General features: G+C 42.3%; 1 protein-coding gene across 1 annotated transcript in view; it reads right to left on the reverse strand.

The window, feature by feature from the left end:
• Positions 1-1,245: 1,245 nt before the first annotated feature.
• The window catches only part of TBX15 (T-box transcription factor 15), a 144,708-nt gene continuing 118,603 nt past the window's right edge, over positions 1,246-27,350 (reverse strand). Inside the window, exon 8 of the mRNA XM_056123190.1 lies at positions 1,246-2,030. Coding sequence (XP_055979165.1) covers positions 1,246-2,030 — 785 coding nt within the window. The remainder of the gene's footprint in view (positions 2,031-27,350) is intronic.

The raw sequence follows: 27,350 nt of genomic DNA on the forward strand, positions 1-27,350 counted from the left end.
GCCAGGTCACAGGCTCTGGAATCAACACTTTGATTTAAGTACTCTCTCCTAAGTCACAAGAGTCAGAGCTCTGTGCTCAAGGTGGCTTCCTCATCCCAGTCCCTTGTAGAGTGCCCTGACCTTGCAGTGCCCCAGAGAGGTTCACTTCTGAATGACACTGTGATTCCTGTGATTCTTTCTAGAACCTACTGGAGGCGGGGAATAAGGGGAAAAACCAAAAATCAGATTTCCTTGGTGAGTTATGACCCTCTCACTGTTCACATGCTCTCGCTCAATCTTTCTCTCTACCTCTCTGTTTCTTGATAGCATTCTCTCTTCCTCCCTTTCCCCCTCCCTCTCTCTCTCTCTCTCTCTCTCTCTCTCTCCTCTCTTTCTCTCTCTTTCCCTCTGTCTCTCTCTGTCTCTCTCTCATTGAACTACTCTTACTTTTTCTTTTCCTGGGTACCACTGGGAACATTAAATGGTAGCCTTCTGAGCAAAGAGAGCCAAAGTTCAAAAATCTTTTTCACGAATCCTGTCCGGGTGTAGTTCTGGTGTTCTCTACCCCCACATTTGGGAAACGGTTCCAGGATGCACAATTCATCCCCGAAACGGGGGAAGCTGTAGGGGACCCGTGATGGCAGTCACTGCTGCTCTAGTCAGTCCATTTCGTGTTGTACATAGACAGATTCTTGGAGGAAGCACCTCTCTGGGCGTCCCTCCTGAGTTCAACCAGTTATGAGTCCATGTGCATGTATGTCTGAGCACGTATGAATGTGTATGAGACTATATACGTGTATGCACGCATGTATGCATGCATGTATGTCTAGGTCAGCCTGTATGTGTCTGTAGGTACCTTTTCGTGACTGCCACATGCTAGCACCTCCCTTAACAGTATTACAAACTAATGATTCTGTTTCTTCGCAGGCCACTCTGGAGGAGCTGAGGATGTTCGAACCGAGGTCGGGAAAGGCAAAAACAGGCACCGAGCTAGAAATGATCCCACCAGGAGGATCTCTCAGTGGGTTGAATGTCGAAAGGCAAAAACGGCACCAAGTGAGAGATGATCCCACCACCAGGACCTCTCAGTGGGTTGACCGTCTCTTGCTCTTCCTGGGCCTAAGTGTCCTCCTTCAGAAACGAAACAACACAAAACAACACGCAGTTCCTAGTCTTCAAAGGCACTGGGCTTCCAACAAGGAGACTCTGATCCTGGAGCTGGGCCAGCCTTGGGCGCCGTGGGCTCTCCGCCACTCACACCGGCCACTAAACCATGTGCACAGACATCTGGGAGGAGGTGCCCGGCACTGCCCCGTACTGCCGGCCGTCGCAGGGGTTGCTGGCCTGCTGGTTGGCAGGCGAAGGGCTGATCATGTGCATGCCATGCTCCATCCCGGCCGGCAGGTACTGCCTCTCCGCGAAGGCCCCGTTGGAAGGCGAGGAGCAGAGTAAAGTGCTTTGGGGGGCGCTCAGTTTTTCCGGGCTGGCAGCCAGCCGCGGGGAGGTGGGGAAGTTGTAGCCGTAGAGGTTGTACGGGTTGTGGAGCGAGAAGGCGTTGTAGGAGCTCTGCTGCATGTGGCCACCCGCGAACACGTGCGGGGACGAGGGCCCCGAGGCCGCGCTGCCCGCCTGCATGACGTACTGCAGCTGGGGGCCCGGGAAGGCGCCCAGCTGGCCGCCGTAGGCTTCCACCTTGCCGTTGCCAGGCAGGGACGGAGGGGTCGGTATTCCTGAGATCAAGGACGGAGTCCTCTGGGGCAGGAAGGTCTCGGAGGGCTGGGTGGCCGCGGCAGTGCCGCTCTGCAGCCTGTTGTAGCCACTGTCGCCCAGCCCCGGGTAGCTCTGCAAGGCGGGCACGTTGCTCCGGGCGCAGGGCGGGTAGTCGGAGAGGTTGAGGTTGCACAGCTGGCTCTCCCGGCAGCCCACGTTGAAGGTGTTGGGGGCCAAGTGAAAAGTCGGGGGAGAGCAGGATGGAGAGAGAAGGTGAGAGGAGGCTGAAGGAGACGGTGTCCCGGTGCTGGATGTCGTTGGGGAAGTGCCTGTGCTGCCCCCTGAAAAATAAAACGGGAAACCCGTTGAGACTGAGTCCTTGGAGACGGAGCCTGTCTGTGCCAGATGCAAGCCAGTGCAGGAGGTACCCTCAGCATGCTCGAGATCAGTTGAATTTTTTTTTGGAAGCTTTGCTTTCTCTCCACGCAGCAAACTTATGCTAAGTGATTGCACCTGTGTGTGCAACACACACACACGCACACACACACACATGCACGCACTCCAAAAGAGGACGAAGACACTAACCAAAAAAAAAAAAAAAGAACACTGGATTCGTTTTTGCTCCGTCGGAGAATGAGTCTGAGATTTTTTTTTCCCCCCCACAACAAATCACAAATCATCCTGTTAATCGTCGATTGCCTCGAGCAGGCCCCAGTAACGTCTCCTCCATCCGAGCCCTGAGATTATATTCAAGGCTCTTTAGGAGAATGAGACCCATTGTTACAGTCATTGTTACTGGTATTTGGCATATTGGGTACGCCACAGGGAGTTTGCCAGGCTCTGCCGTGTGGGCAGGCTACATTCGGTAGCCTGCCAGTTTGTCCAAAAGTTAGACTTTTCCCCCCCAAAAGCAGATTAATGAACTTTGCAATATTCGTGTTACCATTTCTCACCATCAAATTTCACTTCCCAGTGAAACCTCTGGTGACCGATATTAAAATCTACTAGCTTTTTTCCCATCCGCAGTGGAAATGCACTAAATATGATTAAACGTGTGTTTTAACCGGGGATGCTTAAATCTCTGATGCTCACTTCACCATATTTAGTGGTCCTGCCATAAATATACGATACAAGAGCAAGACATCGGTCTCAGCGGAAATGCAGTGCCAGGGCAGGGTGCCAAGTCAACGCTGAGGCCTGGGAAGGCTTAACACAGGGACCCAGATAGTAGAAACTGCGGTCCGAGTCTGAACTTCTGTCACATGATAGACACTGTAAGTACAGTTGTAAGAGTTAGGTAAAAAGACAGCAAGGCTAATCTGGAGCTAAATCACTGTGACCCAGAGGCTCTTTTAAGCCCTTTTCATAAGACCCTGCCTGGCCTCAGAGACTAGTACAAAGATTATTAATGCAATCTTCTTTATGTGTTTTTATAAGGACAAGATGTCAGGTAGGCCATAAAAACCATAGGCAGGGGCCAGAGCAATAGTGCTGTGGGCATGGTGCTTATCTTGTATGCGGTAGACTCAGGTTCAATCCCTGGCACCCAATATGGGACCCCAAGCCACGCCAGGAACATCCCTGAGCACAGAGCCAGGAGTAAGCCCTGAGCAGAGCTGGGTATGATACCAAAACAAAACACAACAAAAATAAAGTCAGACTTTTGGGGCTCTACTTAGAACTCTGCTATACTAACACTGTGCATGCCCCCCCCACCCCCATCCCCCAGAGTGACACCGGGCACTAGCTTTTATCCTAGTGGGTTTTATTCTATTTGGGTTTCAGTTTATTTAGACATGAGAACCGAGTTAGATCAGTGGTTTCTCAAGTGGGTGTTCTTTGAAAGATGCAGCCCTTCCAGCACCTAGTCTGACAAAGACACTAACCTAGGACAAAGACACCTACCTTGCCCATAGTTCTGCCATAGTTCTGTCTTCTGACAAAGACACTAACAAGGTTTCAGTTTATTTAGACATGAGAACAGAGTTAGATCAGTGGTTTCTCAAGTGGGTGATCTTTTAAAGATGCAGCCCTTCCAGCACCTAGTCTGACAAAGACACTAACCTAGGACAAAGATACCTTGCCCATAGTTCTGCCATAGTTCTGTCTTCTGACAAAGACACTAACAAGGTTTCAGTTTATTTAGACATGAGAACAGAGTTAGATCAGTGGTTTCTCAAGTGGGTGATCTTTTAAAGATGCAGCCCTTCCAGCACCTAGTCTGAGACTGGTAAACAATTAGAGTTTTAGGCCACATTTTTTTCAACATATGCTAATATGCAGTAAGGGTTGGGTACTAATGTCACAACCCAAATTCCTTACTTCATTGCCCCTCTGGGAGAGCCCAGCAAGCTACCCAGAGTATCTCGCCCACACGGCAGAGCCTGACAAGCCACCCGTGATGTATTCGATATGCCAAACACAGTAACAACAAGTCTCACGATGGAGACGTTACTGGGCCCGCTCGAGCAAATCGATGAACAACGGGAGGGCCATTGTACCTGGAGTACTGATTCTCCAACTTAAGAGCAGATGAGAGTCACCTGGAGGGCTTGTTAAAAGTGCAGAAAGCTTCCTGCAGCTCCAGAGATTCTGATTTCATCAGAATTTTAGTTTCTATGAATCAACATTGATGCTACTGGTAATAATCTACACTTTGGGTGAGAAAACATTCAGATTCCTTTTATCTACAAAGTCCGTGCATTCGGTTTGGAAGCTAGCCTCATGTGCTAGGGGAGAAGACAGTTGGGATGGAGAAGGGACCACCGAATAAATGATGGTTGGATGGATCGCTTGGGGTGGGAGATGCATGCTGAAAGTAGACTACTATGGACCAAACATGATGGCCTTTTACTATCTGTATTGCAAACATAATGCCCAAAAGTAGAGAGAGAGAGAGTAAGAAGGAAGGTGTCTACCACAAAGGCAGGAGGTGGGATGGGGTTGGGGTGGTGGGAGGGATACTGGGAAAATTGGTGTGGAAAATGCACACTGATGGAGGGATGGGTGCTTGGTCATTGTATGACTGAAACTTAAACATGAACACTTGTAAGTGTATCTCATTGTGACTCAATAAAAATAATATTTTAAATTAAAAAAATCAAAAAAAGAGCACACCTAAATTTCAACCTGGGGAGCACCCCCTTCCAAAAGAATACAAACAAACAAAAAGATAAAGTCCATGTATTCAGATTGCTGGCTGATGCAGGGCCAGTTGGCCCCAATACCCTATACTTCAAATATGTTTTCCGATTGTGTCAGAAAGCTCACAGCAAACTCACCAAACCTCCTCTGTTCTAATGGTAGGAAACAGCACTCTGAGATCCACATTCCATCTCCCCCAGTGGGAGTTAAAGACAATGGGGAGTGCTTGGAGCTTCTGGACCTTTGGGTCAAATTCCAGAAGGACCGACTACCCTGTCTTCCTTGGGGACTCTCTCCTGATAAAATTCCTCCTTCGGGGCAAGGTTGAGACTTTCCCAGAATTGTTGAGAATTATGATTCCCCGTGGAGCATGGCACTCTTTAGGATATCCCACAACTCATGTCAGGATTTTTAGAATCCTCATCGTTGCCAGAAAGTAAAGGGCATTATGCTACGAAGAAGTTGCCAGAGCTTTTGCACAGTGAGGAAAACATGTAAAAACAAAACAACAAAAAAGAAGGACTCATAGATACTGGAATATAAAGACCCCCCAACACTGATGAGGAGGGTTCAATTTTTACCCGGGGAGGGAAATGCCTTAATACAGATCCCAAAGTCAATTTTTGTTGTTGTTGTTGTTGTTGTTGCTTTTTGGGTCACACCTGGAGATGCACAGGGGTTACTCCTGGCTCTGCACTCAAGAGTTACTCCTGGCGGTGCTCAGGGGACCATGTGGGATGCTGGGAATTGAACCCGGGTCCACTGCGTGCAAGACAAATGCCCTACCCGCTGTGCTATCTCTCCAGCCCCCCAAAGTCAATTTTTAACAGAAAAAAATCATCAGCAAAAGTACACATTAAGTGCTGAAGAATTTTTTCACAGTTTGTTTTTAAACTCCTACTAATACTATCTCTCCTTTAGTCAAAAGAATTCCCTCTAAAGAATTTCCAAATTAGAACTGGATTTTGATACAAATAGCTGCTGATTTTAGAGCCACTTCTGGAAACTGTCCCTTCTTGTTTCTTGTTCATGTCTTAGGAGAGATTTAAAAAAAAAATAGATTTTTATTCCAAACTAAGAAAAGGCCTACACTGTAGAACACCTCTGGGAGAGGTGATCAGCTGCAGGTCACAGGTCAAAAGGATGCCACAAGGCCTTATTCTCAGTCCCTGCCCCCTGTCCAACTCAGAACTATGGACAAGGTCAGCACCCTCTTAATTTCCCTTATGTGTGAATGATGGTTCCAAATGGATGGGCTTGTTTCAGTCCTCAGAATTAAATCTGTGCCTGAGTATTAAACTTAGACTAAAATGTAAATGGTAAATACCAGATACTATCCATGTAATAATTTTAATAGAATGGGTTTGAGAAGAGGAGGGCTGAGGGTTAAGAAAGAAATCCAAGCACAAAAAAATTGTAAGTCTACAACTGTACCTCATGGTGTTTCACTAATAAAAATTAAAAAAAAAAAAAAGGAAAGAAAGAACATCCCACGCTGATTTTCGAATCACTGAGTAGCCTTCGATACACAGCCTCACAGAAGCTCAGGGATTCATTTTTCGGTAAGTGCGTGATTCCCCTTTTAGGCATCCGACACATTTTCCTCCTCTTTTCCCCCAAATGCCAAGTTCTTCAGTAAAATAAGTGCTAAGGCATAAATGGAGAAACTTGACACCAGCTGTAAAGAGATTTGTATTTCACCAAGGCATCTATATCTGGTCTCCTCTCTTTGAACGTCCACCCTAGCTCGCCCAGATCTGGTGTTTATGTGGTCCCCTAGGGGACCCCGTATTTAGCACACCATAGAGTTCTGTTATAGTTCTGCTCTGTCAAGCTCCAGCCCCAGCCCTGCAGCAGGAAGTGCAAGATGGAGCAGATGACTTTTTACAACTCTAAATGGTTTTCTCGGATGGCGCAAGATAGAATGAATGGTACTGATTTAAAGCCTCAATTGGTTTCACTACAAAAAAATAGGGGAGGGGGTACTATTAACAACTTACAGGGATTTCTGCAGAGCAGATGAGAGGCATATGTTAAAAAGTTTGTAGTCAGCTTGCTTTGGCTTTTAAATGACACTCAACTGGAAGTGAGACTAAGTGGCCTGCTGAGCTTGGGGGGTGGGGACCCCCTCTATGAATGAGTGTTCGAAGAAGGACGTAGCAAACAAGTCCGTCCAGAGGTCACCTTGCTTCCCTTCACTCTGGAGAAATCCTCTCGTGCAGATAACTGCTACCCTCAGAGTCCACATAGAGAAAACAACCAAAGTATTCAGTTTGCAGAAAAGCAAAACGGGATGCTAAAAAGACTTGACTCTCTTATGATCTAAGAGCTTGTCAGCTGTTAAACAAGAGTGCAAGTGTCAGCCAAGTACTTAAATAAGCATGAGGAGATAGTCCAACTTCCCTGTGCATTTCAACACTTGACTGACAACAGGACACTCATGACAAAAAAGCAAGGACAGGATGGAAAGTCAGTCTACTCTGATAAAAAGGGTGAGTTCTGCCTCTCGGAGAAAGATACTTTTTTCTCCATTTTCTGTGCAGAAACCTCCTTTTCCTGCATAGCACCCAGTTTCTTTCATTCTCATCCTCTTTGTACATTTTAAGTCTGGAATGATTTAGAACTTCAACTGACGAACACGAACAATAGAATCAGATGGCCCTGTTTCAAACCTAGCTGTCTTGCTGATTATGGAACCTTAGCAAGTGAGTCTCTCCAAGACTCAGTTTTCTTAATTTTATAGAAGAAACTATAAATTTCTTGGAGGGCTGTTTCAAGAAACAAATGTAATAAAAATGTATTACAAGCTCTCAGTCATTAAATATTTCTCTTCCATTCCTCATCCCTTCTATGAGGGGAGAAAGAGTGAAGGAAAGAAAATGGCATCTTGAGTGATGTAAGTTCTAATGGGGACATCTCTCAGGCATTAGCCTCTGTTCATGGAGCAAAGCATCTCAGCCTCTCCATACACCATCACAGCAAATTGTTCTCATGTAATAGGCAAGATGAGCTTTCATGTCTGTGGATGCCAGGACAATAGCCATGGACTCACCAGAGCCAAGTTCCTGAATGCTAGGAAACCAACTCTCTGCGCTGTCTCTCTTTCACTCCCAACCCTTGCTCAGAGTGGAACGGACAAACTCATATCACCTCCACTTCTCAGATCAAGGTACATGGAATTATACACCAACATCAAGGTTTGTTCCCAGTATCCTAAAGTCTGACTCCACTTATGAGAGATGATTAGAAGTATTATTCCCAAAGAAGCTTAAAGTTCTCAAGGCCCCACCTCCCTGCCTCATATTTTACCCATGAAATAAAATGAGGACATACTCATTAAAAATTCATATCTGACATTAACTTGCTCCACTATTCATGGATAAGAGCCAAAATAACCAAAAAAAATACATGTTTAGCAGTGATCCTGTACGAGGACAATAACCTAGAATATACTTGTGTACCATGAAGACAAGTTAAATGTGACCGTGAAAATCCTGAATACCAAACCTGCTGACTTTTGCATCTAAAATTGATCACTTCCAGATTGTAATATGGAGGATTTCACATGTAGTTTCCTTTTGGGTTTATTTGGTTGTGTTTCCCCCATCCCCCACCTCCGGCAAAAAAGAAAAAAAAAGTTGAAAAACAGTAAAACAAAACCGCATCTGCTCTAGTAAAGAATAAATTTCCATGTAATTACTTGGTTCCATGAACCAGACTCTTTTCTCATGTGGCACTTCTCCATAAGGAGTGCTGATTCACTGGGTGTCCTGGAGGAACCTTCTTTGAGGTTTTCAAACAGGTAAGAGATAAAATGTCAGCACCCAACGGATTGCTCCCAAGGAACCAACTTAAATGTGTGGAACCCTAAGGAATTAATATTAGTTGGGAAAAGTGTCCATCTCCAAATGCAAATATGAAATATTTTTGTGTCTTGCTAATAATAACTGTGTGATTTCAATTTTAGAAAGAGTCTTCTGCAGCCTTCTCCATATAGTTTAAAGATATTCATAGAAGGGCAGGAGCATAGTACAGTGGGTAAGGCACTTGCTTTGCACATGGCCAACCTGGGATCGACCCCTGGCACCCCACATGGTCCCCCAGCACCAAATCGTTTTTTCAAGCATTCAACCAATTTTTATGTTTAAACATCCATTAAGTCTTCATTTACCCAAATATTCAATTTTCACCTTGCACCTCTGTGTTGTCTCTCTCTTTCTGCTCCGGAAATATTTGAGAGTCAGAACACTCCCTAAATGACAGTCGTTCCCCTTTCTTTTCAATTTCCACTGACCTATTTTCTCTGCTATTTGTTTCATCCCCTTCCTTGCTGCAGCATACACCTGTCACTGTCACTTATCTGCCTCTCTCCTAGCAACTGTCAACTTTCTCACTAGAAGAACACATCCCTTTTCCTACACTCATCCTTTTACCCCTAACCCCAGACCTAGAAAATCCAAGCACCTTCTACCTATCCCCATCTACTACAGTACTGGGCTTAGGGGTGACCAATCTGAGTTGATAACAACCAGTGAGATTTTGCAATAAAACCTAGAAGAGAGATTCAGAGTCATTCTCAGAAGACTTAAATCAAGGGAGATGATGGCTCAGGGTTGCTGGCAGCTCCGTTGCCACCATGGGGAACCTGGTCAGGAAGTCAGTGAGATGATGAGTGTGCAGTGGGGTGGTGACAAAGAAGTTGCATATGGATTTAAAGCTTGGCAAGGGTGGGACATGGTGGGTTGAAGGGAGTGGAAGAAACATCCAGAATGCGAACTGAAAGGCACTGACCACCGCCCGCCCTCCCTCCCCACCCCACCAAGAGAGGGCACCAAGGTAAATCACAAACAGGTTCAGTTACAGTGAGTTATATAAGAGACTTAGAGGACAAAACAATTGCTTGTCTGAGTGGATTGAACTGAGATTCCCTCCAGCCTCTCTCAGAAGTTCCTCATGGGCATTTGTCTTTATCTCATTAATAATAAAGTCTGTCTTTGCTCGCTGTCCTTGAATTACTACAAAGATCACACAGTGATTAAAGTATTGGCTTCCTCTATCAGTCTCTTACTGGCAAGAGTATCTTCAGTATCTGACTAGTCTCTAATTAATACAAATCAAACTGATAAAAAGCCTAACACCCAGAGACTTTATAATCCTATAACTCCAAAACTGGATGGCATTTGCCTAGTGAATTTGCTAGAATTAAAATCCACGTAGGCTAGAATTTGCCTAGGGTAGAATGTTGGAATTGAAAAGGGCTTCTGCAACTGGTAGGTCTCCTTCTCTCTGTTTGGGACAAATGAGTAATCTATTATTTATAATAATAGAACATCAACAGATTGAACTTGGCTATAATTGCCCCAGATTCTTCTTTTATTTACTGTCATTATATTGCCTTACTTCCCTAAGCATGAATTACTTGGTTAGCTCATTATGGTCAACGTCATTAGAAGTAGTCAATAGAAGATATTCTTGTTGATTGTCATTTTCTATCTATAGATTCACAAATATATCGTTTTTGTGACTAATTCTGAATGGAGACATGGGGACCGGAGCAATAACATACCAGGTAGGGCACTTGCCTTGCACATGGCCATTGAGGGTTCTCTACCCAGCATCCCTGGGTTCTCTACCCAGAAGTGTGCCAGGAGTAATTCCTGAGTGCAGAGCCAAGAGTAACCCCTGAGCACAACTGGGTATGGCCCCAAATCCAAAATAAGTAAGTATTAAAACAGATTTATTTAAACACAAACACACACACATACACACACACTTCATATCTTTATCTTTATATGCAGGGAGGTATTTAGAGCTAATGTTCAAGTTTCTGATCAATAAGTTATCAGTGGGAAAGTAAACTAAGTTCTTCATAAAAAAAAATGGAAGCCCTAGTAAGAATAAACGAAAAGAAAATCATGTGAACTTGTAGAAAAGAAACTGCCTTGTCAAGTAGGAGGTTACTTTGGACTTCTCAGGGTAGTTTTGCCACAGCTTAACTGCAGGTATGTTACTAGATTGCTGTGTCTTAGTTTCTTTTCGAGTAAAAGTCTGTTGGATAATGAACCTCATGTATTTTCCACCATAAAATAAAACAGCTATCTGAAATACCCTACTTCAATGTTTAAAAAAAAAAACGCAGAAAACATCATACTTAATGGTGAAAAGCTGAAAGTCTTTTCTCTAAGATCAGGTACAAGACTGTTGCCCACTCTCAACACTACTATTTAACATAGTATGAGAAGTCCTTGCCATAGCAATTAGTCAAAAAAGACATATTAGGGGCACCCAGCTTGACAAATAAGAAGGAAAACCCTTAGTAGTTACAGAAGCATGATACTATACTATTCTTAAAAAACCTTAAAGACCACATGAGCATACACATACACACACACACACACACACACACACACACACACACACAATACTCATGCATGTACGCATGTGTGCACTACCAAAAAACAAAAAACAAATACTCCATCTTAATGGCAGGCTACAAAATAAATGCACATATTTTCTCTGTGAAAATAATGAAATAGAAGAGAACAATTTTAAAATCCCATTCAAAATTTTGCCTCAAAAAATATCAAGTATCTGGAAATCAGCTTAACAATAGAAGTGAAATATCTGGAAATCAGTTTAACAAAAGAAGTGAAATATTTATAACAAGGAAAGTTATTCATTACTATATAGAAAGTTATTCAATACTATATATAAAGTTATCCTATAGAATATAGATATACGATAGAATATAGAATATAGAAGGTCTAAGGTCTAAGGCCCTCCCGTTGATCATCGATTTGCTCGAGCGGGCCCAGTAACGTCTCCATTGGAGACTTTGTTGTTACTGTGTCTGGCATATCGAATACTCTACTCTCCGGTAGCTTGCCGGGCTCTCGGGCTCTCCGAGAGGGGCGGAGGAATCGAACTCGGGTCGGCCATGTTGGCTGCGTGCAAGGCAAACGCCCTACCCGCTGTGCTATCGCTCCAGCCCATAGAATATAGAATACTATAGAAAGTTATTCACTACTATATGGTTATTCACTACTATATTCACTACTATATAGAGGACACAAGGAAATAAAAATACACCTCCTGGTCACGAATCAAAAGAAATGATATTGTCAAAATACAATATTGCCTAAAGCACTATAGAGATTCAATGAAGTCTCTATAAAAATACCCATGACAGTTACTTAAAACATAGGTCAAACACTGCTGAAATTTATAAGGAGTAATAACCACGCCAACCCCACCCCTGATAGCCAAAGCAAACAAAGGAAAAAAGAAGATGAGAGGCTTCTCTTGCCCCACATTCAAACTATATGATAAAGCTATAATAATTAAAGTAGAAACACCATCTGCAGTCCTATGTTCATTGCAGCACTATTCACAATAGCCAGAATCTGGAAACAACCTGAGTGCCCAAGAACAGACGAATGGATAAAAAAAAAAAAACCTATGGCACATCTACGCAGTGGAATACTATACAGCTGTTAGAAAAAATAAAGTTCATGAACTTTGCCAATAAATGGATAAACTTCTTCTAAATATTTAGAGATACACATTAGAAGATTAAGATGTCACACAGGCTACCAAATGTAACCTGCCCACATGGCAGAGTCTGGCAAACTCCCCGTGGCGTACCCAATATGCCAAATACCAGTAACAATGATGGGTCTCATTCTCCTAACTCTGAAAGAGCCTTGAATATGACACTTTTTTAAAAAAAATCTCAGGGCTAGGATGAAGGAGGGAGACATTACTGGGGACTGCTCGAGGCAATCGACAAATAACAAGATGGTTGTGATCGTGATCGTGATATATTAGAAGATTAATATTAATATCCACAGCCAGGGAAAGCAGGGACTAGGAGGACTGTTCAATGGGTGGAATTAACCACAAGTGTGTGTGTGTGTGTGTGGTGGAGGGTAGGTAGGTAGAGAAGGAAACAGTATGACAATAGTAGTTGGAAATGATCATGTTGGACAAGAACTGAGTGCTAAAAGTAGGTAAAGGGATATTCTTGATAACCTTTCAGCATCTGTATTGCAAGCCACAATTCCCAAAAATGAAGAGAGAGAGAGAGAGAGAGAGAGAGAGAGAGAGAGAAGAAAATTTCCTGCCATAGAGGCAGGCTAGAAGGGTGGGGGTGGGGGTAATTGGAGGGAAATTGGTGACACTGGTACTGGGAAATGTACACTGGTGGCGGGATGGGTGTTGGAACACCGTATGACTGAAACTTAATTTATGAACAGCTTTGTAAGGGTCCATCTCATAGTAATTCAATTAAAGAAACTTAAAAAAACAAAACAGTGTGGTACAAGAATAAGGACAGACTTTCAGACTAATAGAATTAAGAGTCCAAAGACGTATCCTCAGATATATGGACAGTTAATCTTTGATAAAGGAGAAACCCGTATGAAGTAGAGCAAGGCAACAGTTGGTATCAGGAGAAATGGCTGTCATGTGCAAAAATAAAAAATAGAATTTAGATCCCTTTCTAGAATCACACACAAAAGTCAAATAAAAATGTCTTAAAGACCCTGATATTAGACATAAATATATATTATACTTAGGAAAACATATGTAGAGCACTTCATGACATTGAAGCTCAATGTCATGATATTAAAAATAATCTTTAATTATTCAGTACCATTGGCCTAGCAAACAAAAACAGATAAACAAATGGGACTACATCAAACTAAGAAGCTTCTGCCTACAAAAGAGATGATGGCAAGAATCATTTTTTCCCAAAGACTGGGAAAATATTTACCTACTACGTCCAACAAAGGCTTGATATTCAAGATATATAAAGCACTGGTAGAACTTTACTAAAATAATTTAAAACAGGGATAATACAAAGACAATAGAAAGAAAGGACAGGAGAACTGGTCCTTAGTAGAAGCTTGACCCTGAACAAAAACTGGATGCTAAAAGGAGGTAAAGTGATACCTTGATACCCTGTCAGTAACAGTACTGCAAACCACAATGCCTCAAAGAAAAAAGTTCCTGCCATAGAGGTAGGATGTGGGTGCCCAGGAAAAGGAAACTGGGGAGACTGGTAGAGTAAGGGGACACTGATGATGGGACTGGTGCTCGAACACTGTACCTCTGAAACTATCACAAATAATGCTATAAATTTATAATTTATATAGATTCGAGGCTGGAGCGATAGCACAGCAGTAGGGCGTTTGCCTTGCACGCAGCCAACATGGCCAACCCGTGTTCGATACCTCTGCCCCTCTCGGAGAGCCCGGCAAGCTACCGAAAGTATCTCGCCCACACGGCAGAGCCTGGCAAGCTCCCTGTGCTGTATTCGATATGTCAAACACAGTAACAACAAAGTCTCCAATGGAGACATTACTAGGCCCGCTCGAGCAAATCGATGAACAACGGGAGGGCCTTTACCTTTACCTTTTATATAGATTCATTTTTAATGTCTTAATGGTGTGAAGAGATGAACAGAAACTTCTTCAAATAGACACAAATAAATTGCTAAAAGATATATAAAAACCTGTTTTGCATCACTTATTATCAAGGAAATGCAAATCCTAACAACAATGACATATGATCACACACCCAGAGAGACATTTCCCAAAGAACAAAAACAACCAGTATTGCCATGGATGTGGGGGAAATGGGATCCTCATTCACTAAAGCTGGGAATGTCAAATGGTCCAGTCTTTTTGGAAAACAATATGTACACTTCTAATAAAATCTAAGATTTGAGGCCAGAGAGATAGTACGGCTGGTTTGATCCCCAGCACTCCATATAGACCCCAAGCCAACAGAAGTGATTCCTGAGTGCAGAGCTACAAGAAAGCTCTGAGAACCACCCAACTATGGTAAAAAAATTAGTAACTGAATTTTCAAATGACCCAGCAATACCTATTGGCACCTATTTCAAACCCTCAAAACTCTATAAAAAACATATGCACCTCTATACACATTGCTTCACTATTCACAATAGTGAAAGTCTGGAAAAAGCCCAAGTATCCAGGAACAGAGGAATAGATAGCTAGAATCTGGAAAAATCCTGAATGCCCGAGAACAGATGACTGGATAAAGAAACTTTGGTACATCTACACAATGGAGTACTATGCAGCTGCTAGAAAAGATGATGTCATGAAAATTACATACAAGTGGTACTACATGAGAGTATCATGCTAAGCGAAATGAGTCAGAAAGAAAGGGACAGACATAGAAAGATTGCATTCATCTGGGGAACATAAAGTAATAAAATAGGAGACCAACACCCAAGAATAGCCGAGATAAGTACCAGGAGGTTTACTCCATGGCTTGAAGGTCAGCTGCGCATGCTAGGGGAAAAGGCAGCTCAGATAGAGAAGAAAGGACCAAATAAAGGGTGTTGGGAGGGTCCTCCCAGGATGGGAGATGCATGCTGAGAGTAGACTTTAGACTGAACATGATTGCCACTCAATGCCTCTTTTGCAAACCACAGCACCCAAAAGAAGAGAGAGAACAAAAGGGAATGCCCTGCCACAGAGGAAGGGGGGGTGGGGGGAATGGGGGGAGGGATACTGGGATCCGTGGTGGTGGAAAATGGGCACTGGTGGAGGGATGGGTACTCAATCATTGTATAACTGAAACCCAAGCACAAAAATTTGTAAGTCTACACCTGTACCTCATGGTGTTTCATTAATAAATTTTTTTTAAATAAGAAACTATTGCACACAATAGAATACTTCTTGGCTATAAGAAAAGATAAAATCATGCAATTTTCTGCTATATGGATAAATTTGGAAAGTCACATACTGAGTGAAGTAAGTTATGCGAAGACAGACGCAGAATGATCTCTCTCATATGTGGGATTATTAAAAAATGTAGTAAGGAAATGAAAATTGCCCAAAGGTAATAGGCACTGAGAACTGGTCTTCAGTAGGAAACTTATCATGGGAATAGAGGGAGATTAGGCGAGGGTGAATACTTAATCAATGGTTGAGGGAAGCAGACACTATGCTGGAGGGTACAGTGCTAGAATACTTTGTATGTGAAACCTACCACTAATAGTACTATAAACCACAGTGGTTTAAATAATATTAATATAAAAAATTGGAGTTTTTGAAAAATTATTAATTTTCCTAAGTTATGACCATGAAATTTTATCAAGATATGAATCTTAATTATAAAGAAGTTAGAAGCCCTCTGAGAGATAGCACAATTGATGAAGTGGTTGCCTTGCACATGACTGATGGACATTTGATTCTCATCACCACATGTGGTACCCTGAGCCCTACCAGGAGTGACCCTAGAACACAGAGGCAGAACAAGGAGTAAGTCCAGAGAAACAGTGAGTGTGGCCCCAAAACGAACCACTAAGAAATGAAGTTAAAATGACAAGGCAAGGGTTGATTTAAAAGGCATCCTCTTCCCCATCCAAACAGAATGGCTGATTCAGCCTCCACCAGTAGCACAAAACTCTCATAAGATCATACGTGTGCCATGCCAGATATTCCTGTATTTGAAGCAATGCAGTAATGTGTGCACCTAGGAAGTCAGTCTTTATTTGGCTCTTCATTTCAGGGTCATCACTGCCAAAAATCTCAGCAAATGGGAATTACTATGAAAATCAATCTGTCACTTCCATTTCCATTAGTAGCCCACCATTTTCTGCTTATTCTAATATACAAAAATATTCAACACGGACAATTTTGTCTTGTTTCTTCCTTTCATACATGCTACTGTCCATTGTTAATGGAACTCTCAGTTCCTAAGCGAGGAAGTAAGGGGTGCTGTTAATTTTACCTCCGTTGTTAATGTCAAGGGACCAAGCCACATATTTTTTAATAATGAGAATCTGGATTAAGTTCAGTGTTCAGTTCAAAAATGTGTTCCAATTAGACTATATAATAGAGTTTTTGGCTTTTCCTCTAGCCCTATCCCACTGCCATATGTATTCAATAATATAACAATCATTCATCACCACCAACAAAAAGGAAGTCACTAAATGAGTGTGATGGGCTTCAAAGTCCAGCTTTTCTTAAACTATTGTTTTCTTATTGATAACCATGAGATTTTTCCGATAAATCTTCGGCAGAAGTAACATGGAACAAGCAACTCATGAAAGTGTTTCACACTGAATCTGCCCCTGGTCGCATATGCTGGTGAAATGCAGCTGCTCTTCTTGATAGTCACTTCATAGCCCGAGTCACACCAAATTGGGTTGTCGAGCTCTCAGATGTGCTGAGACAGTCATGCTGCCTAGCTCAGTCAGGTTGCCACACAGTGACTTCATTGATTATTTCTTATGTATTTTCTGGGTTCCATGTCCTGTATGACTAGCCAAGAAACAGCAGAAGACAATATTGTCATTAATTGTGTTTTATGGCAAGAGCTGGAGCGATAGCACAGTGGTAGGGCGTTCGCCTTACAAGCGGCCAACGTGGCCGACCCGAGTTCGATTCCTCCGCCCCTCTCGGAGAGCCCGGCAAGCTACCGAGAGTATTCGATATGCCAAACACAGTAACAACAAAGTCTCCAATGGAGACGTTACTGGGCCCGCTCGAGCAAATCGACGATCAACGGGAGGGCCTTTACCTTTACCTTTACCTTATGGCAAGAGCAATAAACTGGCAAGATCTTTTCCATCCTTCATAATACAAACTCCTGATGATCTAGATCTTCAAAAGTAACAAGTAAAGCAAGAGCAGGTAAGTATGAAGTCAGAATAAATAGAATTAAGCAGATCAAGTGTTTTCATGTGACATATTTTTGGATATAAAATCTATTTCTATTTTATTAAAATGGCTTTGAATATAAAATCTATTTCTATTTTATTAAAATGGCTTTCCATAGGTGAGATTAGGACTGCAAAAAATAAAAATAAAACTTATCACAGTTAGGATATAGAGAGTTAGGACCAAAGCTTTACTACAGTGGGAAGGGTGTGTAGCTCACACATGGCCCAAATTTAATCCCCAGCACAGCCATATGGTCCCCCTAACCAACCAGGAGTGATTCCTAAGTGCAAAGTCAGAAGTAAGCTCTGATAACCACCCAAAAATAAGATATAGAGAGTTAGCATTCATCAAAAATGAAGATCCAAGAAAACTCTCATAAAACCTCTTAAGAACTATGAAGAACTCAGAGCAGTGGTAACACCCTGAATATGTACGGCATTATGGGGGGCATATATCCTTCCATCCTAGTACCACATTCAAGGACTGATCCCTGAGCCCATAGTCAGGAATAAGCCCTAAGAACAGCTGGGTGTGTCTCTAGAAAAATATATATATATATATATATCCAAAAAAACTCAAAAATGCAAAGGTCACTATGATAAAAACAATGCAGAAACCCACCAAGCTTAATTATTGAAGTTGATAACACAGATGAATCAAACAATAATAATGAGCTCTATACCCTCTCAGAAAAAGAATTTTGAATGGAACCTTTAAGGATGTACAAGGAGCTCAAAGAAGCAATGGAACGCACTGCTAATAAAATACAAGAGGATACAAAAGCAGAAGTGAGGAAAATGAAAACAAAAATACAAGTAGAAACGATGGACTTAAAAAACTTGGTAGGTGAAATGAAAAACTTGGTAGATAAAATGAAAAATTCAGTGGAAGGCCTCAGCAACAGAGTAACATTAGTGAGCTCCAAGCTGAGGTGTAGAGAATCTCCAGACAACAGCAGAAAATGGAAAGAAACCTCAAAATAAACCAACAAATGTTAAGAGAAAATTGAAATGAAACCAAGAGGAATAAAATAAGAATCACTGGAGTCCCAAAGGGACAGGAGGAAAACCCTGATGAAGAAGAAACTGTCAAACACATAATTGCTGAGACGTTCGTAGAGTTGAAGTCCAGATGCGAACATATTCAGAAGGCTTGAAGGGAACCAGCTAAAAGAAATCTAAATAATTACTCCAAGACACATCCTTATCAGAATTACAAAAACCATAGTGAGATAAAATTCTGAAAGCAGCAAGATCAAAGAAATAAATTTCCTATAAAAGTGCATCCTTAAGAATCACAGCAGACTTAACTGATAAAACCCTAAGGGTCTAAAGATAGTGGTGGGATATAGTGACAAAAGTCAATGAAATAAATGCCTCACCAAGAATACTTTAACTGGCTAGGCTCTCATTCATATCGGAAGTAACAACATAAAGCTTCACGGACAAACAACAACTCAGAAACTTCATAACCTCAAAACTATAGCTACAAGAGCAACTAAACAGGTTACTTTAAGAGAAGACAAGCCCCTCAAATATACCAGACTTTGACAGAAAGATGATACTAAAACCCCGTAACAATAATCTCTCTCAATGCCAATGGGCTAAATGAGCCAATTAAAAGACACAGAGTGACAGGATGGATCTAAATATTGAACCCAACATTCTGCTGCCTGCAAAAAAACACATCTGAACAGTCAAAGCAAACATAGACTCAAAGTGAAAGAATGGGAAACAATTCTACAAGCAGACAACTCCCTCAAAAGAGCTAGAGTGGTCATACTAATATCAGAACCCATAGACTTCAGACTAAAGAAGATTACTAGAGACAGTGAAGGTCATTTCTTAATGATCAAAGAATCTGTACACCAGGAAGAACTAATATATATATAGGAACCAGCAAAATACTTAAAATGATTGCTCATAGACTTGAAGGAAAGACACTGATCACTTGATCACTTGACATCCCGTTACTCATCAATTTGCTCAAGCGGGCACCAGGAATGTCTCCATTTGTCCCTGGCACGTGCTAGTGTAGCCCAGTGGCGTCTGCTCATTCTAGGAACACGAAAGGCCTCAAACCGATCATTCAGGGTCTTGATGAAGAAGTCTGACCATCTCATAAGTGGGCAGCCATGCGATCTTTGCATGTCCTGTGGAATCCAGTTGGTAACGGCTCTAGTCCCACAGTCATCTCCAAATCTCATTACGTGTCCAGCCCATCGGATTTTCAACACCTTGGCAAAAGAGACAGTGTCCCTGATTCTTGATTGTCGACGGACGTCAGAACTCCAGATTCTTTCTCGCATTTGAGTGAAGTGGGTTACTCCAAGCATAGCTCTTTCAATTCCTCTTTGGGAGACCCGAATAGCATTCTCATCCTGTTTTTGTAGGGCCCATGTTAATGCAGGAAGGACATTGGAATTGAAGACATGTGCCCAGAGCCAGAGGTTCTTCGTCCTCTTAGCTATTTCTTCAAAACTCCTGAAGGCGTTCCAAACCGCTCTCTTCCTCCTGTGCAACTCAAGTGCCAGGTTATTCGTCATGTTGACTTCTCAACCTAGGTACACATAACTGTTGCATTCGGAGATGGTCGTTCTGATGAGAGCAAATGGAACATCAGGAATGAAACTGTTTCTCATGAACATTGTCTTTGTGAGATTCAGCTGTAATCCAACCTTTCCACATTCACAGTCGAAGTCGGCCAGCATTTGTGCTACTTGGCTAATGTTTGGTGTTATTAGAACAATGTCTTGACATCAATGATCACTTCTTTGTAGAATGGTGAGATCCTGGTAGTGAATCTGCAATACAGCTCGCAGAAGATCCTGATGTATTGAATTTGAATGCCCTATTCGACTAGGGCTTCGATGACTGCTTCAGTCTCAAAAGAATCAAAGGCCTTCTTTAAATCAATGAATGTTAGACAGAGCGGCATCTTGAACTTGGTTATCGTGTGGATATGGTCGATCATGCTGAATCCTCTTCAAAACCTGGCTTGTTCTCATGGTCGTCCTTCATCTAGTGCTCTGCCAATCCTATTCAGGATGACTCAAGTGAACAGCTTGCAGATGACAGACAATAGGCAGTTCGGGCGATAGTTGCCAATGTTGTGGATGTCTCCCTTCTTGTACAGTAGTACAGTCCTGTTAGTTTTCTATTGGGATGGAACCTAGCATTCAGACAGGTAGCATGTGAAGAGCCGAGCCAGTGTATTGATGAGTACTGATGGCAGATTCTTCAGGTGTTTGGGTATGACCTTATCTGGGCCTGGTGCTATTCACTTCCTTACCAACAAAATGGCATGTCAGATTTCGGAAGGGAGAACATTGGGAACGACATATTCATCCTGCGGAATTTGGTATGTGGGCAGGTGGGCATGGCTATCAAAGAGATCCAAGTAGAAGTCATGAATAATCTTCTCCACTGCCCTTCTGGAAGATGTGCTAGATCCATCAGGATGTCGGAGGGCAGTCATCTTGGTCTTGTAGATGGCGAAGGACAGGTGGGTGTTGCGAATGCTTTTCTTGGCTTCTGCCGCATCTGCCAGCACTGCTGCTCTGCTCTCTTTGAGGTATTTTTTTTTTTTTTTGCTTCTCTGCACTGTTTTGCAAGGTGGGACGTTCACTTGTGTTTGCCTGAGACTTGCGCCAAACCACTTTGGCGAATAAGTTCAAGAGTTTTCAAAGACAGGCGTCTTTTTGTGACTATCTCTCTCGGCATTCTTTGCACAATTATTGAGGTGCTGAACCTGTTGGACAGTCTCTCACCCTGTTCGTTCCATTCTTTGTCATGGGTCCCGATGGGGAGTTCTTCGGCTGATCTTCTCAGTCCTATATTGGCATTAAAATCACCGACAAAGAGCTTGTAGAAGGTGTGGTCTTCTTCATAGAACTTCTCCAGCTCCATGTAGAACTTCTCAATTTCTCTTTCATCATAATTGGATGTTGGTATGTAGACAATGAAGATAGAAACTGCCAGCAGTGAACCACATCTATTCAAGTGTAATCGTCCAATTCGGGTTGTTATGCATTCGAATGAATCAATGCTTATGGCCAAGTTCATGTTGACAAGGACACCGACACCTCTGATGCCTCTTTTATCGCATGTTCTGAGGAACAGTTCTTCTCCAGTGTCGAAAACAATGTGATGTGATTGATGCCTTCTGGTCTCCATCAGAACAATGATGTCGTACTTGATCTTTTGCGCTTGTACCATCAGGTCCTCGATAGATGCATCCAATGCCAGCATGCGTGCATCGAAAGTACAGTCACTTTTGTCTTTCTTCATTTTGGCAGCCTAGTTTGGCCTTGAGATTTTATCAGCCTCTCCTTTCTCATCCTTCTTTATGCTACTGTATTGGTAGCTCTTTCAGGGTCAGGGGAATGAGACCCATTGTAATTACTGGTTTGGGCATACTGAATACGCCACGAATAGCTTGCCAGGCTCTGTTGTGTGGAAGGAATATTCTCGATATCTTGCCATGCTCTCTGAGAGGGATAGACGCTTTTAGGGCGCCTCTAATCACCCTTTCAGGTGTTCCCATGGTTCACACCATATTTGAACCCTATCAAATATGGTGCTGAAAACCTGCAAGATGGGTATTAAGTATTAAAGACACTGATAGCAGTACAATAATAGTTGGAGATTTCAACACCACTCTATCACCTCTCAATAAACCAGACTGAAGGTTAGCAAAGACATACTTGATCTGAGGGGGAAAAAATTGAAGACAGTGGTCTAATATATATATATATATATATGTATATATATGACATTTTATCCCCCAAAAGCTGAATACACATTCTTTTCAAGTGTTCATGGGACATTCTCCATGATAGACCATATGCTGGGCCACAAAACATACCTCCATAAAAGTAAGATAATAGAAATTGTATCAACAATCTTTGAAGTGAATCACACTCAGAAACTCAAACCAAACACCTGTAAATTAAACAGATCATTATTGAAAATGGGTGGAAGAAAGTAAATCAAAGAGGAAATAGAAAGAGTCCTGGAAATGGATGAGAATAAAGACACGAGTTACCAGAACCTATGGGACACAGCATAAGCTGTGTTAAGAGGAAAGTTTATAGCTCTACAAGAATTCCTCAGGAAGGAGTAGTGAGCCCACAAAAGTAATTTATCCTCGAAGCTTAAGATCTTGGAAAATATACAACAAAAGGTCAAACCAGCTATGAGGAAAGAAATCATAAAATTTGGAGCATAAATTAATGACAAGGAAACCCCCAAAACAATACGAAAGATCAGTGAAACCAAGAGCTGGTTCCTTGAGAAAATAAAGGTAAAGGTAAAGGCCCTCCCGTTGATCGTCGATTTGCTCGAGCGGGTCCAGTAACGTCTCCATTGGAGACTTTGTTGTTACTGTGTCTGGCATATCCAATACTCTCGGTAGCTTGCCGGGCTCTCCGAGAGGGGTGGAGGAATCGAACTCGGGTTGGCCATGTTGGCCGCTTGTAAGGCGAACGCCCTACCCGCTGTGCTATCGCTCCAGCCCTTGAGAAAATAAAGATAGATAAATCACTAGAAAGACTCACAAGGAAAGATAAAGAGAGACCCCTAATAAACAGAATCAGAAATGAAAAGGGGGAAATCACAGCAGAACCCAAAGAAATTCAAAGAATAATCAGAGATTTTGAAAATCTTTATGCCACAAAACTAGACAACCTTGAAGAAATGGATGAATTCTTGAACTCCTATAATCTCCCATAGCTGACTCAAGAAAACATAGAATACCTGAACAGACCTATCACTATCAAGGAAATTAAAATAGTAATTGAAAGTCTCCCGAAAATCAAAAGCCATAGCCCAGATGGATTCACTAGTGAATTCTTCCAAACCTTCAAAGAGGACCTATTCCCAATCCTGTTCAAACTTTTCCAAGAAATTGAAGAAACAGAAACATTCCCAAACAGTTTCTATGAGGTAAATATCACCCTCATACCAAAAGCAAACAGAGACACCACAAACAAAAGAAAATTACAGGCCAATATCCCTGATGAATACAGATGTAAAGATCCTCAACAAAATACTAGCAAATAAAATGCAAAGACTCATCAAAATGATCACACACCACGACCAACTAGGATTCATCCTGGGGATGCAAGAATGGTTTAACACTGGCAAGTCAATCAATGTAATACACCACATCAATAAAAGAAAAGATGTAAACCACATGATCATATCAATAGATGAAGAGAAGGCACCTGACAAGATCCAGCACCCATTTATGATAAAACTCAAAGCAAGTACATCTACACAATGGAGTACTATGTAGCTCTTAGAAAAGATGAAGTCATGAAATTTACATACAAGTGGTACAATATGGAAAGTATCATGCTAAGCAAAATGAGTCAGAAAGAGAGGGATAGACATAGAAAGATTGCATTCATCTGGGGGATATAAAGTAACAAAATATGAGATTAATACCCAAGAATAGCTGAGATCAGCACCAGGAGGATTACTCCATAGCTTAGTGGCCAGCCGGGCATTCTAGAGGAAAGGGCAGTTCAGATAGAGAAGGGAGCACCAAATAAAGGGTGTTTGGAGGATCCTCCCAGGAGGGGAGATGCATGTCGAAAGTAGACTATGGACTGAACATGTTTGCCACTCAATGCCTCTTTTGCAGACCACAACACCCAAAAGGAGAGCGAGAACACAGGGGATTGCCCTGCCACAGAGGCAGGGGGGATGGGGGGATGGGGGTGGGGGGGATATTATCCATGGTGGTGGAAAATGGGCACTGTTGGAGGGATGGGTATCTGATCATTGTATAATCGAAACCCAAGCACAAAAAATTGTAAATCTACAATAGCACAGAGGGTAGGGCGTTCGCCTTACAAGCGGCCAACATGGCCGAGTTCGATTCCTCCGCCCCTCTTGGAGAGCCCGGCAAGCTACCGAGAGTATTCGATATGCCAGACACAGTAACAACAAAGTCTCCAATGGAGACGTTACTGGGCCCACTCGAGCAAATCGACGACCAACGGGAGGGCCTTTACCTTTACCTTACAACTGTACCTCATGGTGTTTCACTAATAAAAAAAAAAAAAAGGAAAAAAAACTCAAAGCAAAATGGGAGTTGAAAGAACTTTTCTCAATATAGTCAAAGCCATCTATCACAAGCCCACAGCAAGCTCTATTCTCAATGGGGAAAAACTAAGATCATTCCCTCTAAATCAGGAACAAGACAAGGTTGCCCACTCTCACCACTTCTACTCAATAGAGTACTGGAAGTACTTGCCATAGCACTTAGGCAGAAAAAAATATCAAGGGCATCCAGATAGGAAGTACTCAAGCTATCACTATTTGCAGATGACATGATACTATACTTAGAGAACCCTAAAGGCTCTACAGAAATGCTCCTAGAAACAATAGGTTTGTATAGTAAAATGTCAGGTTCCAAAATCAATACCCAAAAGTCCATTGCCTTTCTATATACAAATAATGAAAAAAAGAAAGAGACAGTAAACAAACAATCCCAATCACAATAGTGCCTCAGAAAATCAAGAACCTTGGGATTATCTTAACTAAAGAGATGAAGGACCTATACAAAGAAAACTACAAAACACTACTTCAAGAAACAAAAAGGAAACTAGGAAGTGGAGACACATTCCCTGCTCATAGATTAGGAAGAGTAACCTCGTCAAAATGGCAGTACTCCACAAAGCATTGTACAGAGTCAATTCAGTCCCTATAAGAATATCCATGACATTTTTCAAAGAATTAGACAAAACACTCCTGAAATTCACATGGAGTAATAAATCCCCACTTACAGTCAAAGCAATCCTTGGGAAAAAGAAGATGGGTGGCATCACATTCCCCAACTTAAAACTGTACTACAAAGCAGTAGTAATTAAAAAGCATGGTATTGGAATATAAACAGACCCACAGACCAATGGAACAGAGTTCAATATTCTGACAGAGCCTCTCAAGTATAGCACTGCGCTGTAGAAATGTCATCCCATTGTTCATCGATTTGCTTGAGCGGGCACCAGTAACATCTCCATGTGAGACTATGCGATCACTTAATCTTTGATAAAAGAGCAAGAAATGTGAAATCGACAAAGAAAGTCTTTTCAACAAGTGGTGCTGGGAAAACTGGACAGCTATAAGCAAAAGAACGAACTCAGACTTCTGTCTAACGTCAAGCACAAAAGTCAGATCAAAATGGATTAAAGACCTCAATATCAGACCTGAATCCATAAGGTACTTAGAGGAAAATATAGGCAGAGCCCTCCGTGATATTGAAGCTAAAGGCATCTTCAAGGTTGAAACACCACTGACTAAGCAAGTGGAAACAAACATAAACATTAAACTAAGAAGCTTCTGCACCTCAAAAGAAACTGTGACTAAAATACAGAAATAGCCCACGGAATGGGAAAAAGTATTTACCCAATACCCATCAGATAGGGGCTTAATATCCAGAATATAGAAGACACTGGTAGAACTTTACAAGAGAAATACCTCCAAACTCGTCAAAAAATGGAGAGAAGAAGTGAGCAGAAACTTCCTCAAAAAATAAATTCAAATGACCAAAAGGCACAATAAAAAATGTTCTGCATTGCTAATCATTAGGGAGATGCAAGTCAAAACAATAATGCGGTATCGATAATCTTACATCACAAAAACCAGCACACATTAATAATAATAAGAACAACCAGTGTTGGCGCAGATGAGGGGAGAAAGGGACTCTCATTCATTGTTGGTGGCAATTTCCTTTCTGGAAAACAATATGGACATTCCTCCAAAAACTAGAAATTGAATCAGCGGCCTGATGGCACCTTCAGAATTCCAGATACCCCAAAATAGCTGCTGTGCCTTTGGCCAGACCCCAAAAACTTGGGGCAAAGTTTACCAAGAAAGTAAACGGCCAAAAGTTAGGTATGTGAGAAACACACCCACAAACCACCTCCAGCTCAGCTATATAATTGGAGGCACGGCCTCTCTGGTTCCTGAAAGAACTGCTTAATGGCCATGATCCCAGAGACTCAGAAGCAAATCTCGAAACCCAGCAGCTTTTGGCAGAAATGTGTCCGGTCCTTGCAGTAGGTTACCAGTGCTGGGCCAACCCAGGTAGGAATAGATTTTGTGCCTTGGCCTGTTCTCTCCGGCGGCCCAGTGGCCACCATCCTCCAGAGGCCACTGAACAGTCAGGTTTGGGCCCCCAGTAACAAGACACGCAGGGCCTCACAGGATGGGGGTGGAGCCGGTCTTGTCCTCCCCACCCTAACGAGACCCCAAGTCATCACCCACGAACGGCCCCTCTGGCTCCTGATCAAGCTGCCCAACGGCCATGATCCCAGAGACTCAGGAGAAAATCTCGAAACCCAGTGGCTTTTGGCAGAAATCCCTCCAGATTTAAGTGTTAAAATTTCGGAATTTCAAAATCACGTGGCCCTACTGCAGCCACGCAACATCATATGTTATTCATAACCAGCAATAGAACACAAATTGTCTACTGTTGCCTTTTCAGCAGATCTGCGTGTTGGGGTAAAATCTCAAATAATAATGGTGGGTCTGATGTAGAAATATTGAATGTGATCAAAATAGAGAGAGATTAATGTGGAAATCATCTGCCCCACAGGTAGGGGGAGGGTGTGGGGTGGGGGTACACTGGGGCTTTTGGTGGTGGAGAATGGGCACTGGTATGACCGAAACTTAGACCCGAAAGCTTTGTAACTGCTCTCATGGTGATTCAATAAATAAAATTATAAAAAATGAAAAAAAAAGTAAGGTGGAGTTCATGCACAATTCAATCAGCTAATCAGTGGCTGAATAAATAGCAGTACTCCTA

The sequence above is a fragment of the Sorex fumeus genome, unplaced genomic scaffold, assembly GCF_029834395.1.
Source record: "Sorex fumeus unplaced genomic scaffold, SorFum_2.1 ptg000001l, whole genome shotgun sequence".
Classification (NCBI taxonomy): domain Eukaryota; kingdom Metazoa; phylum Chordata; class Mammalia; order Eulipotyphla; family Soricidae; genus Sorex; species Sorex fumeus.